The sequence below is a fragment of the Equus quagga genome, chromosome 1, assembly GCF_021613505.1.
Source record: "Equus quagga isolate Etosha38 chromosome 1, UCLA_HA_Equagga_1.0, whole genome shotgun sequence".
Lineage (NCBI taxonomy): Eukaryota > Metazoa > Chordata > Mammalia > Perissodactyla > Equidae > Equus > Equus quagga.
This window is the reverse complement of record NC_060267.1, coordinates 65,912,382-65,932,386: the sequence shown is the minus strand read 5'-3', so window position 1 is coordinate 65,932,386 and position 20,005 is coordinate 65,912,382. Positions and strand designations below refer to the sequence as shown.

Below are 20,005 nucleotides of genomic sequence, written 5' to 3'. Positions count from 1 at the left end.
GAGGACGTCAGTATCCCCGACCACCCTATGCAAAGTGGCCACCCCACCTGACTTTCTCTCTCAACATAGCATTTTTTATCTTCATTTCTTTAATTTATTATAATCTGTAATTACTTGGTTTGCCTTTTGTTAATTGTTTTTCTCCATAAGTTTAGAGACCTTCTCTATGTTATTCATAGGGGTTATCAACTGGGACACAGAATACATATCATATATATGTGCTGAATTAATAGGTTCTTTGTTCTTGAATCTATCCCCTGACCCAGGGAGCCTAACTTAGGTGGCAGGCAAGATCGAATCAGAAATATGCTTGAAATCTTTCAGTAAGAAATCATCCATTTCTTCCTCCAATGTTTTTTTTCTACCAGTTAATATAATTCCAAAAATATTAATGAGGCACTGTGATGGTTTCTAAAAGAGTTCAAAGAAACTCATATTCCCTTCAGAAATACATTCAAGTAAACTAATTGCACTACCCTGTGATTAGTGAAATAATAAGAACATGTGAAAGGGAGAGGTGGTTCCCACAAGGATAATTATCTCTTTCTTGGGAAGATCAGAGAAGGCTTCTAAAAAGAGATGGCAACCTAACTAAATTTTAAAGGAAGAATAAGGGGAATGGAAATGGGAATTCCAGGCAGACATAATTAATAGCATGTGCAAAGGCGAAAGTGAGCCAAATGACATGAGCATCAGGCTTAGAGACGGAAGACTGTTAAATTTCTGGATCTTCATTTATAGTTGTTACCACTCTATGAATTACCGGTTACTAGAATAATACCATAGAACAACAAACCACAAAACATCAGTGGCATACAACAAAAAGCATTTGCATAGCTCACAAGTTTGTCAGGTTCAGCTGATCTAGTCTGGGCTCATTTACATATTTGGGGGGCAGCTGGCTGCTGGCTGGTCTGGAGTGACTTCAATATTTGCTAGCTCTGCTCCCCATGTCTCATCCTTCATTCAGCAGGCTAAGTATGTCCTTCTCATGATGATAGCAGAGGGCTATAGCATAAGCAGAAAGGTACAACCTCTTTTCTAAGACTATGCTTACGTTATGTCTGCTAACATTCCAGAGACCAAAGCAAGTCACCTGACTGGCCAGGGCCAGAGTCAAAGAGGGAGGGCACTCACAGTGACATGGCAAAGGGTGGGAATCAAAGCAGGGAGAATTGGAGCCATTAATACAATCAATAGACTACACCCACCTAATGTCCCTAGGGTTTGATGTCATGTTCTATAAATGGAGAACACAGCACTTCCTCCCTCCTGACATCCCAGGGTTGTTGAGGGGACCTGTATAGAAGGTTGAAGTTCTTTAGCTGCGAACAAACAGACAAATAACACAGGAAGTTACTATGGAATCCTAAGAGATTGGTGTCACTCTGTTTGTGGTTTGCACACCAGCTAGCCACACATTTAAACTTAAACCTCTATTTCATGTTCCTTAGAGAAAACAATAGTCTCAAACAAGGCTAGTACATTTTCCGGGCTGTAATTAAAAAAGGACATCTAAATACCAAATTCAGCCCCTTAGAGAGCAAGGTAAGCCCAAGGAAACTCGTGTTAACCACTAAAATCAGCCAGGGCTACTTCTAGAGGAGGCAGGAGAATCAGGAAGGAAAAAGAGATACTATAATGTTTTATGCCATAAAACTCTGTTTGCACTTTACTGTGAAAACAGATTCATGTATTACTTGTGGCATTAAATAAGTGGATATATTTTGGAAAGTTTTTCATAAAATGAAACTACTAAAGTTTTTTCATAATTTCCATTTCAACAGCTTAACATTGATCTGGATATTCGGGTTGTTTCTGTTCGATTTTCATCCTTAAATATCTCTGTGTTCACACTTTATTTTTATTTGCATGACCAAGAGTCCAGGAAACTAGGTTCTGGACCCAACTTTGCTGTAATCAAGTCTTTGGCGTTGGACAAGTCATTTAACCTTGGCCAACTCTAGTTTCTTCGTCTGCAAATTAAGGATTATGAATTAAATGGTTCTAACACACCTTAGGTCTAACATTCTATCACTCTGGGAAGAAATGGTTCATTTGAAAATGAACCCACTTATCTAAAAGTTATCAGTCAGAATATGAACCAAAAAAGAAGAGGAAGGAAGAATTAATTCAGGATTTAATAAGTAAACAAAATTTTTAAATCAGTTATTTTAGTTAAAAATATTTTATTATTTTTTGTGCCAGCCCTGTTTGGCAGTGGTTAAGTTCAGCAGGCTTTACTTCAGTGACCCAGGTTCATGGGTTCCCATCCTGGGGGCAGACCTACACTACTTGTCAGCCATGCTATGGCAGCGACCCACATACAAAGTAGAGGAAGATTGACACAGATGTTAGCTCTTGGCTAATCTTCTGCAGGCAAAGATAGAGGAAGATTGGCAGCAGATATTAGCTCAGGGTGAATCTTCCTCAGCAAAAAATAAAAATAAATATTTTATTATTTTTTAATGTATACTGATGTGACAGATGATGATTTTAAAAGTCCAATAGCTTCCACTTACAATTACTTTTTAAACAGATGACATACTTGTTTTAGAATGCATGCTTTTTAAACTCAGTGTAGATTAATTGACATTGTGTATTTTTAGGTTCTGAGCCAATCTTTGTTTTTTCTTTCTCTACACTATGGGCATTTTCATTCATCAAGCATTTGCTGTCATTATCTAGTCACTAGAGACAGTTCATGGAGCTGCGCTTCCAGTTGCACCAAGCCAGTTTCTGCTTATGAATTATAAACTCCTCATTTCATGCTCCTAGATTGTTTTCTGTGAGGATTACTCAAGATAGTGGAATCAGAACTTACGTTCAGGTTAAGTAAGTCCAGAGGCAGCACACATGTTCAATACGTTAAATGTGTGTATGACATAGCTCCACTTAGCTGTCTAATCTTGGCCAAATTGCTTAATCTTGCTAATCCTCATTTTTCTCAACTGCAAACTTTACAAATCGCTGCATGTTTTTCTATTGCTGCATGAAAATTTTCTCAAATTTGCAAAAGAAGGAGAAAGCAAATGCCTTTTTAACTCAGCTGACTGCTGCCTTCTGATGCTTAGCTCACAAGCAAAGGGCTGCTTTAGTTGTGCTGTTCCTGTGATTCATTTAACAGTAGCAAATGTGCTGAAGAGAAAAGACAGATAAGAAAACACCAGCTCTGTCATAAACTGGGAGATGGTCTCCACTGGAAAAGCCTGAGCAACGCTACAGGCAGGCTGCCCTGGGGTGGGGGGGTGAGCATCTGCTCCTCCTGGATGCATTTATTCAGAATAGATGCTTGAATCTTTGAGGGTCCCTCCATCATAATGACTCAGTCGCTGATTCCCTGAGCACTCCAGAGCAAAGACAGATTGACTATTCAGTCATGGTAAATAAAATGATTAGATACAGCCCAAGTCACCCCAAGGGCTAGCCTAAGAAAAAAATAATGCAAAAGGAAAGGTTTTCTCTTCTTACTGTTTTTCAGTAGTTTGTCTGTCTTTCTGTCTGTTGGATGTTTTGCTTAGCAGCCTCTGTAAGAGGCTGGTTTCCTAGGGTCCATGCTGTCAGTTACCAACCTTAAGGCTAAACCTCCTCCCGTACTTTTGCACCGAACCCACCCTAAATAAATGCCAAATTGGACATGCTTTAATATTTAATTCTTCTGAGTTATATAATTAAAAACTGGCATTAAAACAAGTTCCTATGCCGTAAGGATTTGAGTAGAGTTGTGCCAAAGAGCTTACATCACTAGACTGGATTTATAGCTGTTTTCATTCATTTGCATTTAATCAGCCCAGAAGTGCTGACTCTAGGTTCGGCAAGGACTTTGCTGCCTGCTCAGTCTGCAGAGTACAGTACTGCTGGTGATGGGCAATGACTCAAGTGAGTAGTTTGAGTTCCACGGTCCACAGGTCGTTTTTCACCTTGAAGTTTGGCTGGATAGCAAGTCAATTATATAAACAAAAAGCCAGGGTTATTCTGATGTCATTGGGCTTAAAGGAATCTTCCCATTTTCTGTAAGAGGCATCGGTTCTGGCCTCAGCTTACCTGGTTCAAACCCCAATTCTGCCACCTAGAGTGGAATCACATCTTTAGAGGGACTACGGTTCTAAAGTAATTGCATTATGACCATAATTACCTTTGAGAAACCCAGTAAGACATTATCTTACCTGTAGTTGGGTTCTAGAGTCAGTTGATTAGTGTGTGTAATGACTGACTCCAACAGCATGGGCTGAAGAGCCTAGGGAAAGGTATTTCATGTCTCTGAGCTTCATTTCCTCCATCTGTGAACTGGAGTTATTAAAGAACCTGCCTCAGATGGGTATAGGTATGCTGAGATGAGATGATGAATATGGAGAGCCATGCACCCAATCAGCACAATCAATGATGGCTGCTAGCATTAACAGATTGTTAGGGGCTGATTAAGCTCCTGTGGTTGGCTCTTGGGCTACATGAACAATGGCTGAACTCTTTCAATTAGCCATTTTGCAGATAAGGGAACTGCGCCTCATAGAAGTTAAGGGAATAGCTGATAAAGATGAAAACTTTTGTACTGTGTACTATAGCGGTCAAGAGCATAAACCATGGAGCCACACTGGCTGCCCAGTCCTGTCATTTACTAGCTCCCTAAGCTTAGACAAGTTAGTTAGTTGCTCTCTGCCTCAGGATCCTCATCTATAAAATGGATATAATGACAGACTTAGCCTCATGAGACTGTTGTAAGGATTTAAAAAGTTAATATGTCTACAGCATTTAAACAATGCCTGGCATAGGGTGAGCTATATCATCATCATCACCATCATCGTCATCACCACCATCATCATCATCACCACCATCATTGTGATTATTATCATTCCATACTTTTTCATTTGGAAACACCAGCAGTGTTAGTAATACCAGTGGTGAAATAATTAGTCTGACATATAAGGGAGAAACGGATTTAGCTCTACAAGATTCCTCAAAATAAAGTGAGTTTTGAAGGGGCTTTTGAATAAGACAGTTGGAAGGGTCTCAGTGAACTGAAAAGGATATCCTGCTGAGATGAATAGAATACATTGAGGCCAGGGTCAGAGATGAAGCAAAACAAAATGACTTAGTGAAAGAAAGGGAACAGAACACAAAGACACAGATAGAACATTTGCAGCAGAATAGCGATCATTCCCCTGTAGAAATCCTATAAATCTTTGCTTTGGTCTCTATAGTATCTAAAGGCTAGATGCTATAAAGACCATGGTGATAGACCCCACCCTTATATTACTAAATGTGAGACAGAAAGAATCCAAGGGCTTCCAGAAGCCTAGTAACTGAGGACTGCAGTGCCATTTCATGGATGTTGCAGGGCAAATTTAGTTCAGCAAATTATTTTTTAGAGAAGGAAATAAAGACTGGAAACTTATAGTTTCATAAATAGTAGATGGGAAGTGTTGTTGAATATAGTATACTAAAAAGGAGAAAGAAGGAACAGTTATTTTTATCAGCCATATTCATTTGGGGAGGGGATTATACATTGAACAGGATTATATCTGGGCCTGAGTTAGAGTTTTTCAAGCTCACCTTTGCATTATTTGTGTGACCTGGAGTAAGTCCCTTCTTAGCTTTTCTCATTGTGCGCCTAAATCTCCTTTTTGTATAGATCAGGAAACAGCACTGTGGAAAGTTCAGGTACAAAGACTGGAGTCCAACTACGTTCAGAACCCTCCTGTATGCTTATTGGCCGAGTGATCTTGGGCACATTAATTAAATGCAACCCTTAGTTTCTTGTGTGAAAGTTGGAGATGACGATAAATAGCTCATAGGGTGTTATGAGGCTTAAATTACATAATCCAATTTAAGGTTTTAGCACAATGCTTGACACATGGGGAGTGCTTGATAAATGGAAGCTACCTGTATTATTATCTATAAAAATAAATGAACAGACTAAATGATCTGTAGCATCTCCTCCTGCTACTCGTCTTTTTTCTAGCTTGGACTCCATATTTTTACAGCCTTCCCAGCCTTGACATCTCTCTTCAAGTTCAGTCCCTAGCCCCCACCTGTAACATAAATAGAGTGGAAAAAATAAGCACTACGATGGGCAGCGTGACATCAGAGATGTGTGTGAAGATGTGGTGACGCTGACAAGGGAGGAAGGAGCAGGGCTCAGTCCCCCTACAGCCACCCCCAAGACTACTACATATGGAGCACAGGTGTTTGAGCCTCACAGGGGATACAGGGTGAATGTGCTTGTTTTAAGAAGCTTGGTCAATCCATCTCGCTTATTTTTTTTAGCTTTTATGAATAGAACACAGACACCATTCAGACTGCTTGTTTTGTGATTGGAATAATATGCAAGAATGAGTTTTGTAAATAGCACAGTTCAAATGTTGCTGTTTTTCTGCTGTTGCTATAACTATGATCAACACCTTGTTTAAAAACCCAAGGGATATGGGCTCTTTGTCTTATTTCTTTAAGCTGGCACTAGTTGTTTGGATTAAATTGACCATAGGTTTGAGGAAAGCCCATCTTATCTACAGCTTCTCAAAGCAGAAGAATCTTTCCTGAAGGCAGTATAAACTAGAGATTAATAGTACCAGCCCTGAGGTTTCTGGATTCAGTTCCTTAATCTGCCACTTTCCAGTTGTGTGGCCTTGGGCAAGTTGCTTAACAGCTTTAAGCTTCAGTTCTCCATCTTTAAAACGGAGATAATGATTATACGTACCACAAAAGGATGCTGTGAGGATTAAATATAGTGATGCATTTAAGATCTTGACACAGTGCCTGGAATGAAGGAGACATCCAATAAGTGTTGACGATTACCATTATTAAAATAATGGAAGAAATAAGATAGAAATAATAAATGACTCCAGCTTTGGTGAGATGGCAAGTACACAAAGTGTGCACCGAAAAGACGAGAAAGGGAGGAAAGTGGCAAAGAAGAGGATGGAATGGAAAATAACTCAGATAGAGTAAGTATGTGTGTCACTAGCCATTTCTCATAACCTCAAGCCTGTGAAGGCAGCTGCAATGGCACCTGCCCCTGGGATTTAAAATTAAATTTAAAATTAGTCCACACATCATACTAATGCTCCAATTTGAGACTTGGAACCGGAGCATTCCTGTTACTGGTACTAGAAAGAAACAAAGGACTGTAGTAGTCGGGGCCTCTCATTGAGGGATTGATACTCCACGCAGCTAGAAATGAGATGTGTCATCGTCTTAAAGCCTAAATCTGCACAGTGCCAGGAAGCCTGCTGAGATTTATCAAACCTGCCTCTGTTCATTCACCTCCAAAGATGGCATCTCTTAAGTGACAGATGGGATTTTAGAATAGAGAGGAAAATTTGAAATATGAGAGTCAAGGAGATAGACCAATATTGTCTACACCAGGGGCTGGCAAACATTTTCTTTTGGGTCAGATAGTAAATACTTCAGGCTTTGTGAAACCATATAGTCTTTTCGCACCTAGTCAACTCTACTGTTGTGCAAAAGCAGTCATAGACAATACGTTAATGATGGGCATAGCTGTATTCCAGTAAAACTTGATTTACAAAACAGGTGGCAGGCTGGATTTGGCACATGGGTCATAGTTTGCTGACCCCTCATCTATCCAAGGGTTGTGATACAGTGACTCAAGTTGTCAGAAGGACCTGGGCTAAAGCTCATATAAATCAAACATAATGTCAAAAAATGTGGTTGACCAGTGATTAGCTGACCTAACATAGAGGGCTTCTGACTGAAAATGAAGAGAGAGGCAGTAAAATGCTTACATTGAAATGGAAAACCTAGCTTCTGTAGAAGAAACTAGGAACAACAAGGAAAAAAGAATTGCAACAGAAAATGTACTCAGTAATTCACATTAGAAATACACTGGGTAGGGTTCAGAAATATTATTTCCAGTGTCATTTTTCTGTATTCTCATGTTCAGAGCATAAATAATAACTCAGTGAACACACGTTCTTGTTTGCTAGGGACAGTCCTAGTGTCTATTGTTCCTCTGTAATAATCAACAGTGTTCCCTTTTAACAAGAGTCCTAGTCTGCAATATAAATTATGTGGCCACATCTATTATAACCAAAATTATTTTGAAATTGTAGCACAGATAGGTATATGTTACTTAAAGTTATTGCCAAAACTTGGACAATAACACCAGACTATAAAGGCAGAATGTGGTGCTAGATAAGGGGAATGGCTTCAAGTCAGATAGAGTCAGATTCAAATCTTAATTTATCACTTTCTGTTGGTCTGAGACAATGTGCTGAATCTCCCAGAATCTCAATTCTTCGTATGTAATAATAAAAGTAGCAATCTCATTAGATTTAAATGTATTAGCATATAATAAACATTACTTGTTATTTTATTATTGTTGTTATTACTATTATTATTACATGTTCAAATAGATAGATTGGTTGGCTGGGACACAAAGTCATCCTTCCTATACAGAAGATTTGCTTCGAGAGGAGTGACTTCCTTGTCACTGGAGACATTCAAGCAGACACTTAACAGGTGCTTAATAGTCATGTTATAAATTAAGTCTTACTACTCAAAGTCTGGTCCATGAACAGAGGTATCAGCATTAACTGGGAGCTTGTTAGAAATGCAGACCCTCAGGCTCCAACCTAGACCTAATGAATCAGAATCTACATTTTGAAAAAACTCTAGGTGGTATATTTAGCTTTGCTATAAAGGATTCAGCTATCAGTGGATACTTAGAGTAGGTGACTTTTAAGGTCCCTCCAAACTCTGAGATCACCTCATGTTATAGAGTCCATAGGTTTTAAGTGTATAAAATAATGTCATGGGGAGGAGCAATGGTCTCAATATCTAGTATATCCCTTTCCATTGGGCAAGTTAAGAATGGCCCTTCCCACTCAACTCCAGAGGACACTGTACCAGGTCTATTGACTCCATTTTATTTATTATTTAAGTACCAATGTCAGATAAATACAAATGTAGACTTTAAATGAAAATACTCAACACTGAGATTTGTTTTTAATCTAAAGCATCACATCTACCTTGGACACAGCAGCTTGATTGTTTCTTGCGTTTGCTTCCATTTTGTTTTGAGCCACTTTTCTGCTTTCTGCGAAAGGTCTATCTGATTGTTCTTCACGTAGATGCTCTGGGTAAAGTCCAGTGTTCTATTAATACTGAACAATTCACATACAAATAGATAGTTTGACCTTAGATATTTCCCCAAGGCCTGAAGAGGTTGACACAAATATAAACAGAATTGGAAGAGCTGGTGAACTATTTAGTTGAAACGGTAAAGAAATTTTCTTCTCTCAGAGACTTCCTGCTGAAAGTTGTAATACGGCTCAACTGCTTTAGCTCTTTGTACGCTTTATCCTCCCTCCTTAATCGGGCTTTCTGACATCCGTGGATGTTTGCGTCACACACCACATGGACACACAGGATGGACTACGCTAGTCTATCAGGTTGTATCAATTGCTTCTTAGATTCCTTTTCTGATTCTAATATTCTGTGACTGTTGAGTAGCTCATTGTTTTTTTCCACTAGAATCTCATGCACAGAAATAAAAAAGAATATATTGTTTTGAAAGAATGAATAAAAATTAAAGGAAAAAATTAATTTTTAAGGGGAAAGAAAGACAACGAAGTGTGACAAAAGTGTCAAATTTGAAATGTATCTAACCTAAGAGAATTTCATGTTAATAATGACGATTTACTTATTACACCAATATTTATCAAGCGTCCACTATGTGCCAAGCATTGTGTTTGTTGCAGTAATGATATGATGATCATAATGATAGTAATAGCAGCTAACATTTACTGAGAACCTATGACCACACTCAGAATGAGACAGGCATGAGCTCTACCCTCGTGGAAACTTATAAGCTAATAGGAAAAGCAGACATTGAACAAGTAATTCCAAGTGTCATCAATACTACATGAAATTGCAGGGCACAATGGGAGGGTGTTACAGGTGGTCTAATCTAGTCAAAGGGTCAGTGAAGTCTTCTCTGAGGAAGCAACACTTAAGACTTAGCTAGACAAAGGAAAGGTAGGTTTGAGGAGAAGGAGCATCCCAGGCACAGTGAAGACTGGGCGAGAGTTCTGATCAAGCAAAATATATATGTTGGAAGAACTAAGAGAACTGGCTACAGCTTACAGGGCCAGCGGGAAAGTGGGGAGATGAGGCTGGAGAGAAGGCAGGAGCAAGAACGTGCTGAACCTTAGGGGCCGCATCAGGAGTTTCGACTTTATCCCCAGGGCAATGGGGAGCCATTGATAGCCATTAAGCAAGTAAGTGGCATCATCAGATTTGGGCTCTAAATCTGGATCCAATCTGACTGGATTAAGGGGAAGAGAGGGAAAGTGCAGAGGGCAGAAATGATGGTGGCTTGGACTAGAGAGGTGGCAGTGTTTGTAAAACATCTCCAAGTTAGAGTGGTGTCCCAGTTGGGCTAACAAAATACTTCCTCCCATGGAGTCTGGTTATTTATGTTAATGTTGAAGGAACTTTCCATGCTCAAAACCCCAAAACCGTTGCCTTCACAGGCATTAGAGCCGTGTGAGGGAGAGGTGGGAGCCTATGCATGAAGGGTGGCTGAACATCACGGAAAGGGAAAAACCCAAAAGACTAGTCCTCACTGGAATTCTCAGACTAAATCTGCTGGTTCCCAACTCCTTCCAGTGTCCGGGGAAGGAATGATGTACTGATGCACTCAGCAGAGAAGAGGCCCAGAGATTGCCTAGAAATAGGTCCTCGCCACGGCATAGTGTGAGGAAATGGACTTCTGAAAGGGATTCTTCTCATATAGAAGATAAAAATGTTTTAATTACTGAACTGAGATCCTCTTACCTTAAAAGGAAGGTTCGTTTCAAAAGCTTGAGTTGTAAGCTATATTGTTAGCCCCTCTTGTGCTAAGTGGGATGACTAAGCTCTCACCCACCTCTGGGTTCAAAGAATAGTTATCAATCAGTTATTCGTCAGGCATTTTATTGAGCAACCACACGATGAGAGGCATTTGAACACAATGGTTAATTAAATGTTTTACATTGAGCTTCCAGTCAATGAAGAAGCTGAGAGTCTGGACATTAAACTATTACAAATTAAATTTGAAAAATGCAGCTGTGATAAGTTCCTACAGAAGGAAGTTATGTGTATATGAGGGCTTATGAAGGGAGGATCTGGCACAGACAGCAAATTAGGGAAATGATGTCTGAACTGAGAGGAGAAGGATAGGCAGAAGTTAAACTGGTGAAGAGACGATGGAAGAATAGTGGTAAATTAATTAATTCGATAAATTCATAGAGCACCTGTCAGGTGACAAGGGTCATAATCAGTAACTGATACACAAATGAATGAAGCTAAGTCTGCAGATCATGGAAAAGAACATGGGCTGAATCTTGCTAATTGCTAGCTGTGAGAATTTGGTTGTTACTTTAACTACCCAAACCTCAGCTTCTTAATCTATAACATAAGAAAATAACATCTACCTTGTAGGATTATTATGAGAATTAAAAATGTTTACAGCCCTTAGCTCACTGCCTGGCACATAAGTAGCAAATTTTGTAAGGACCAGACCAAGGGTCACTCTGATGTAGCATCAGAAGCAGTGTTCTACAGTGGTCAGCAGCTTATTTTAGAGGCCGGCCCCATGATGTAGTGGTCAAGTTCAAGTGCTCCCCTTTGGTGGCCTGGGATTCATGGGTCCCAATCCTGGGCATTGACCTACACACTGCTCATCAAGCCATGCTGTGGCAGCATCCCACATACAAAATAGAGGAAGAGTGGCACAGATGTTAACTCAATGGCAAAAAAAAAATCACTATTTTTGATCAGAGAGGGTTTGAATCCCAGGTCCAACATTTACTTGCTCTATGACCTTGGGCAAATGACAAAGTTTCTAATCTTTAGCTTCTTCATCTATAAAAATTAGATAATAGAAATACCTCATAAGTTTCTTGGGAGCATCGTAGGAGATAAAGCATGAGAAGTGTGGAAAGATGGTTAATAAACACCTAGGTGACATATTAGGTAGATACAAGGTGCTGTATCAGCACAGATAAATAAGCAGTGAATTATTTTTGTTGTTCTAGATAGGAGGGTTAAGCTAGATAAGACTAGAGTTCATATAGAAAGTATTGATCTAGGCCTTAAAAAATGAATAGATGTTGGACAGACCGAATGCTGATAAATTTGCCCTGTTCCAGCCAGCAGGTTGCAATTTGCTGTTGTGAGAATGGTAAAGGGGTCTAAGGAGAATATTTTAAAAGACTAGTGAGTTCATTGAGCAAACATTTCTCTCCAGTTGCTGCCATGAGGTGGAAGGCAGGATGATGTGGTCGATAAGAGCATGGGCTTTGAAATCAGACAGACCTGAGTTCTAATCAAGTCCCTACTACTTCCAGCTGTGTGATCTTATGCCCATCACTTCAATTCTCTGAGCTTCAGTTTAATAGTCTTTAAAAACGAAGTAATAATAGTGCCCTCTTCGTGGAGCTGTTAGGAGGATTAAATAAGATAATGCATGTAAAGCACTGAACACCATTTTTGGCCCACAAAAAATAAACGTTAGCTATTGTTATTATCGCTGATGCCTCATTAAGGCTATACTGGTATAAAACATTAGAATGTGTTCAGCGTATGGAATGATTACATTAAACACAAGGGTATGTCATATCACCTACTCAACATTGGAGCGTCCGTAGAAATCTCATAAACAACCAGGTGGTGAATTCCTCTGTGGCAATGATTGCAAGTATTTACCTTTGTGGCCCCAATAGCTCTGAAAGTTGTACAAAGCAGGCTCTCAATTAATGTTGAATAAATTAATGAGTGATTTATTTTACTGACTGATAGAAAAAATAAAGTTTTTTCTACTTATAAACATGAGGTGTGTTTCTGTAGACAATCTATAAATACATAAATACACACAATTTCGCCACCAATAGGACAACCACTGCTACCATCTTGATGTATTTTCTTCTGAGGTGTGTGTGTGTGTACAGATGTGATATATGTGGGGGATCACAGCATTTAAGATAATTATATACATATTTAATTTTGACCATGCCATACAAAAGTTTTTTCTTCATTTATCATCCGAGCATTTGCCTTGTTTTAATATGGTTTGCAAATATGATTTATATTGTATAACCTTCTATAAGGATTGCCATATAATTTATTTAACTACTGTCATATTGTTAGAACTTTAGTGTGTGTCAAAACTAATTCATCTTCAAATATGAGTTACTTGTTACCCTATTCAGTGAGTTCTTAACCTTTTGGGGTTGTAAACAACTTGAAAACCTAATTTTTTAAAAATGAAAGTCTGTACTGTCTCCCTCACAGAAGAAAATTACAACCATATATTTATATAAAATGTTGCCTACAATTTCAGGAGCTTTATAAACTCCATAAAGCCTATCCAGGGATTTCTGTCCCTGGGGCTTCAGGTCAGAACTAATGATATCAAATATGTCAACATGAAGCAGAATAAAAAAGTGCAAAAACTTTAACGTAACAATTGAGGAGAATTGCTAAAATACTGCTGACTACAAGACATTCAACTAATCTCATAAAATGGTCCAATCCCTGTTCATTCTTGTATTTGAAATAATCTAAGTCTACATTAACAGTCCTCTACAACTTTCATGAATAATGATGTTTCACGTGCTGTGTCTTTGTCATCCTTTGTGGCAGAGCCTCTGGAGAACTCCTGGTGCTCTACCGATCCTCACGGTGAAGTCTTGCATCCTGGAGAACTAGGACTTTGCTGGGTCTACTCCAGCTACCCTTTTCCTCTGTTGCTCCTAATTGTCTTACATTCCATTCATTCCATTTAAGCAAATTTACAGCATGACTCAGCACTGGATGATAGAGTTGTCAAAAGGAAAGAGATCATTTCATAATAACACCAAAAATAAATTTAACATACTTAAAATATAATACAGCAAAAAGACAGATAGACATTAAAGAGATGTATTCACTGCTTTGGGTCAGGTATATTTCAATCTCAGGATGCAAAGTTTTATCTTGGCCTTTGTGTAGTTCTAACCAAGGAGGAACACGATCTTTAATTTATTACCTTAACTTTATACTTCATCTGTTATGAAGTTTATAATAACGAGGCTGATTCTACATGCCAACTCATACATTTTCTAAAGAATTCTGATAGGTTCTCAATATGAAGCAGAAAATTATTTTATATTTTCTGTTTGTTGTTTCTGTCTTTTTGCTTTTGAAGATAGAACACTTATGTGAAAGTTGAAATAAGAGCATGTACCTATGTCTGCACATTTCTGTGTAGATATTTATGACTACATGTGTTTGAAAAATTCTAAATCATTACTAAATTCCAAAGAATGATGGAAAAGGAAAATTTTGAAAACAATTCTAAGAATAATTTATATTGAAGACATTTCTTTTTCTCCCCCCAGCTACATCATCCCTCCCAAGGCTTCCGCTTTGGAACTGTCCGGGAAAGCAGTGCTGAAGATTATGTGAGGCAAAGCTTCCCAGAGATGCATGAGTATATGAGAAGGTACAATGTACCAGCCACCCCCGACGGAGTAGAGTATCTGAAGTGAGTGTGACCTCTTGGGTCCAAAAAGTTCTCCCTGAAAGGGAAGTCAGCTACTGATGTAGTGCTTTGGCTTTTGTAAATGACAGCTAGATATACCCACAGTATATACAGTAATAGCTCACACTGTGTGAGATCCAGGAGGCAGTATGGAATAGTGTGCATTTAATTATGTGACCTAGATTACTAGTTACCTGCATAGTCCCAAGTTGGCAGTAGCTTTGCTCAAAGTGCCAGTGGGGTCATTAGTGTAGCAGATGGTGGGGGAAGTAAATGTTGGTTTGACATCACTTGAGAAAACAATGGTGCTGAAATGATCAAACACTCAAGGAATGTGGCCAGAGGATGAAGTGTCCCAAAGCAACCCTTTCCCTCACAGTGAATCTCCAAGCCTGTGGACTGCCACAAGGAAACAGAATTTATCTTAGAGATTTCCTGTAGAAAGGAAATAAAAGGCAGTGATTCCCATGCCTGCATCCTCCTCATCAGAATTTATGAGAAGCAATCAAGAGCAATCACACTTCCATGGCAGATTATCAGAGGCTGTAATTCAGTGAAGCTGAAGGCAAAGGAGGGTGGTGTGGTTATAGATCTGCTCATCTAGTCTGCCTGGGAGAAGGGAATGAATGGCTCCTGATAAGCACCACAGCCTGAGGGTGAGCACTCCTCTCCCTCCTGCCTGATGGTCTCAGGACAATGACACACATTCAAACCTCCAACTCCTAGAATTGTGCAGCATCAGGAGACTGGTTTCTCTATGGCCAACCACAATAATCTTCCCAATGGACCGCAGAACTTGCCACTTCAAATTCTTTTTTAAGAAGGGAAATTAATAAATAACGTCATGGGACTCAAGCAGTCTGTATTTCTCAAGAGCAGTAGTAATAGGCCCCAAAAGCAATTTTATGGACTTTTAACTAGAACCTAGAGAGGAAACCTTGTGCTCTCAGATTTGCAAAGTTATATATGTTCAATTTAAGCACTATGAAACGGCACTTTCAATTTTGCAAAAACGTTAAAACATTAGAGTTCCTCTCTGACTGAGCTCAGTGCTTCTTTGCCTCCCCGCTCCTCTTCAGGCAAATTCATGGCTGAAAGAAAGAATAAGATGTCAGAGAGACAGCAATGGCTCCCACTTAGTAATGGCTGACAAACCGTGCCCTTCTGGCACTGTGAAAATGGTGAGAGAGCCGCTGCTGTAGTCCCCACTCAGCACTCAGGGATGCATTTATCCTGGAGGCTTCACCTGAGAAGACTCCAATGCTCAGAGTTGGCCCCACTCTAGTCTAGAGAGAAGAAATCGTTAGAAAAGCAGGTACAGATAAAGAAGCTGAGACCCAAAAGAAGCTACTCGTCCATGGTAATACAGCTAGCAAGTCGTGCAGTCGGGAATAGAACCCAGTCTTTAGAATCCAACCGCTGCTGCAAGTCAGTCTAGGAACCATAGCAGAAAAGGAGGTCCTTGATGTTCAAAGAATGGTCCATGTTAAGTTAGCACCTGGGAGCTTGTGAGAAATGTAGACTCTCAGGCCCCATCTCAGAATCTGCATTTTAACAAGCTCCCCAGGTGACTCACTGATGGAAGTGAAATTGGAATATAGGCAGAGCTTATCGTTAATGCCCCTTCACTTCCTCTCTGGGCTTCTCTCTCCACTTTTGGCCCAGTCATGGCCCATGCTCTTAGCCACCACTCCAAGCAACCGCAGTCCTCGTGCTACCCCCATGACACCCCAGAGCCCTGGCCTGTAGGGCACAACCCTTGAAGTCGCCTGTACAAGTCAGTTTCCTATATTAAACCTGTCCCTCCCCTTTCCCACGAAAATTCCCTTGGGCTTAGTTCTACTCACTTAGAGCCTTGTTTCTGAAGTGACAGTATTCCAATAAATTAATCCCTGTTAAAGTATTAATTTTAGTATGTTTATTTAAGACTGTTTTTGGTAGTATATGTATTATTAAATGAATGCTAAAAAAGACACAGCATGATTCTATAATGAGAGAAACAACTGGAGGTCCTGCCAACTATAAGAATGATTCAGTCAGTCTAGAAACTACTAATACCTGGACCACACTGGCCACTTCCTCACCAGTGACTCAGGGCTCCATGGGAATCTGTGAGCTAATTGCTTTTTGCCTTTCTATGCAATAGAGACCTGTTGTAGCTAACTTCACTTTGCAGTCCAAAATCAGGAGTAGTTATTTAAGGAAACCACTGAGAATGGACCTCAGGAATTACTGGTTAGAAAAACTGAACTCCAATTTTTTTTGATTGCTATTGCTATCACAAATATTGGTGGAGTATTGGCAAATGGTAACTTGTTGCTATGTAGGTCCCAAGGTACATTCTGCTACAGGGTCAGTCAAACTTTTATTGGACAGATATCTTTCAGCTTGATTTTTATTTTTTATTGCCTGTATTCCATTAAGGTTCCTCATCATCAGCTCCTAGAAAACAATTCACATCCCCAACCCTTTCTGAACTTCCCACAGCTGTGTATCTGAGAGGTGCTTCTCATTTCCATTAAAATTAAACATGACCTCATTATAACTTATATCCAATATCTCTGGAAAAGGGGATGCACTTTGAATTGGCTATTTCAATTTTTGGGAGAGCAGAAAGAGCAAGCAATGGTCGTCGGTACCAAGAAGGAAGGTGACCTACTTATCTGTGTCTATGTGTGGCCCAGACAAAGCCATCCATGTAAGGATGTACTTTCTGCCTAAGGATGAATCTTAGAGGTGTCTAGGCGTGTCTTTCTCTTTTATTTTTTTGATGTGCCTTACCCATGTTCTCCTCTGAGTTTAGAGGCCACTCCTCTGTATTGAATTCCAACAGCCTCATTTTTGGCTCTAAGAGAGGAATGATCAAGCCCAGATGGAATAGAAAAGAGTTCTCTTTGCCAAGCTGTTTGGACAGCTGTTTGGACCCCCTGAGGGTTGGAAATCCTTTCTTAAATGGATGCATGTCCCACACTTTCCCAAAAAGAATTTGAGGTGGCTGAAAGCAAAGTCACTGCATACACCTTAAACAGTTCTCTTGGAGACTCCTCCTTCCTTGCCCACTTTGCAAATGGAAGCTCAGCTAGTGCTGAGACATAGCCTTCCTCTAGACCACCTCTGAGCCTAGGTTCAAAAGATGCAGAGAACACATCAAGGATACACAAGGCATCTGTTGGCATCATGAACCCAGGCCACATCCAATTCACTGATACAGTCCGGGGACACCTACCTTAAATGCTTCTTGCCTGAACTGCCTCCTGGGATGGGAGTGAAACGTGAATCTCTAGAGATATATTAATAAATCAGATCACTAAGATCTATTACATATTCTTACCTTTCCATTTCTTGAATGTTAGCCTATGAACTTTAAAGAGACCTTAATTCCCTTTTTCCCAAGAGCGCTAGATCTCTGTTTTGCATTTCCTTAATACGTATTCCTAAATATGAAATGATGCCTGATCTCTAAAGAATAAGATAGTGACCATGACAGAAAGAAATAAGAATTTCCACATACTGATTAATGAGACCACCTGGCTGCAACAACTAGCAGTATAACCTGGATCAAGTTACTTCAACTGTCTGAGCATCAATTTCCTCATCTGTTAAAATGTGTAATACCACCCATCACACAGTCATTATGAGTGATAAAATGTATGGAGAGCAATAAATACAATGCCTAGCGAAAACAAGTCACTCAGTTAATGCAAGGGAAATGAACCTTCCCATTTGATTCAGAGGCACTCTGGCTTTTTTGTTGGATTTAGAAGTAATGAAAGGACCTGGTAGATAAATCCACTGGAAAGATGTCATGCTCTCTTGTAAGACTGTCTGTTTTCCCTAGTCTCTTCACTACAGGTCAGTGAGGTGTCAACAAGGCTGAGTCAGCAGCTTGCTGGCTTGTGCTGCCCTCAATGTCCAGGTTTCTGTCCCTGAAACAAAGCCAGCTGTCAGCCTTAGTGCTTCCTGTACATTAATGAATCATTTTTCACTTTTCTTCTCTTGGTCTTAAATATAGGAATGATCCAGAGAAACTAGATGCCTTCATCATGGACAAAGCCCTTCTGGATTATGAAGTGTCAGTGGATGCTGACTGCAAACTTCTAACTGTGGGGAAGCCATTTGCCATAGAAGGTACGAATCAGTCATTTGTGATTCCCTTTTATTCAGGAGCTCAGTTTGCCAACCTCGCAAGTCACAAATGCCAAAGTCAGAGGCAAAGAGCTATTCATCTTCCTTTGTTTTCACTTTCAACTCATAAGCACTTAGCTATTAAGTTGCTGAAGTTAGGAATTTATTTTTCACCTACTCCACAAACATTTATTCACCCAATTGTTAGAAAAACAACAACAACAAAAAGCATTGTTGTTAACCAAACGATGTTTCTTCAGATACCTGGGAGTAGTGACACAGTGTAATAAAGAAGGAGTCCAATTTTAATTTAACCTGCATCTCCTAATGGCCAAGTCCTATAATGAACCTGATGCAAAAACTAGAATGATTGCATTTTACAACTGGAAGGACCCAGTGTTGATCTAACCCAATCTACTCACTTTATTCACAAGAAAGCCCAGGCACATTACATCACTTTTTCATAATCCCACAATTAGAAGATAAGACTGGAATTAGAATCCAAATCTCATGGTTCTTAAGTAAATGTTTTTCCACTGGTTTGAAAATAAGTTAAAAATAAAAATCTTCTATAGCTTAGTAACCTTTAAGAGTCCTAAATAAAACCTTGTTTAGGATCTCAGGTTTGCCTTTCTCCCCACTGACAGCAAATTTTTGCTTCCAACTTGATCAATCAATCAATCAAACTTCGGGACCAGAGAAGGATTGCTATGTCAGTTGCTCCTTTCATTCTGGACAACAGTTGATATATGAGGCTGATGGTTCGAACCAGCAAACTTCACATCTCCCAATTCCCAGCTTCCCTTCTCTGACAGTACATGCTGCTCTCAAGACAGCCATGCTCACTTCTCAGAAAACACTTTGACTTGAAACAATACCCGGGGGGACCTAAGTTCTATTTCAAGAAAACTCTACTTTTCTGTATGTTAACTGGTGTATCAAGACTATTCTGATTCCAATTTCCCAACCACAGGTGGTCTCTGTCTCCCCTAAACACATCAGCACCTTTTTTAATTCAGTCTTTATTTTTGTGATGAATGAGAATGGAACAGCTGATGCTGTTTCTTTGCGCCTCCTCCTAAGAGAAATTAATCTCCTCTCCAGGTGAAGTGACCTCCACCTGAACCAAGGAGAGAACTCAGGAAGAGAGAGATTTTGTGGTAGTGGTCTTCTCTTAAGACCACAGTCTGAGATAGCAAAGGCAAGAAAAGAAAAGGAAAGAGAAGGAGAAAGCTAGAAAACTAAAAGAACGTTCATTATATAACCCTGTTTTTATGTAATAGTGGAAAAATTCCCATTTTTTTGGCATCTGGGGATATGGAAGGGATGTTATATTTCTTTTTCTGTCCTGGATGC

The 20,005-nt window shown here is 39.6% G+C and overlaps 1 protein-coding gene across 1 annotated transcript in view; it reads left to right on the top strand.

The window, feature by feature from the left end:
* The window catches only part of GRIN3A (glutamate ionotropic receptor NMDA type subunit 3A), a 145,396-nt gene that overhangs the window by 81,602 nt on the left and 43,789 nt on the right, over positions 1-20,005 (top strand). Inside the window, exons 4-5 of the mRNA XM_046642242.1 lie at positions 14,382-14,527; positions 18,537-18,652. Coding sequence (XP_046498198.1) covers positions 14,382-14,527; positions 18,537-18,652 — 262 coding nt within the window. The remainder of the gene's footprint in view (positions 1-14,381; positions 14,528-18,536; positions 18,653-20,005) is intronic.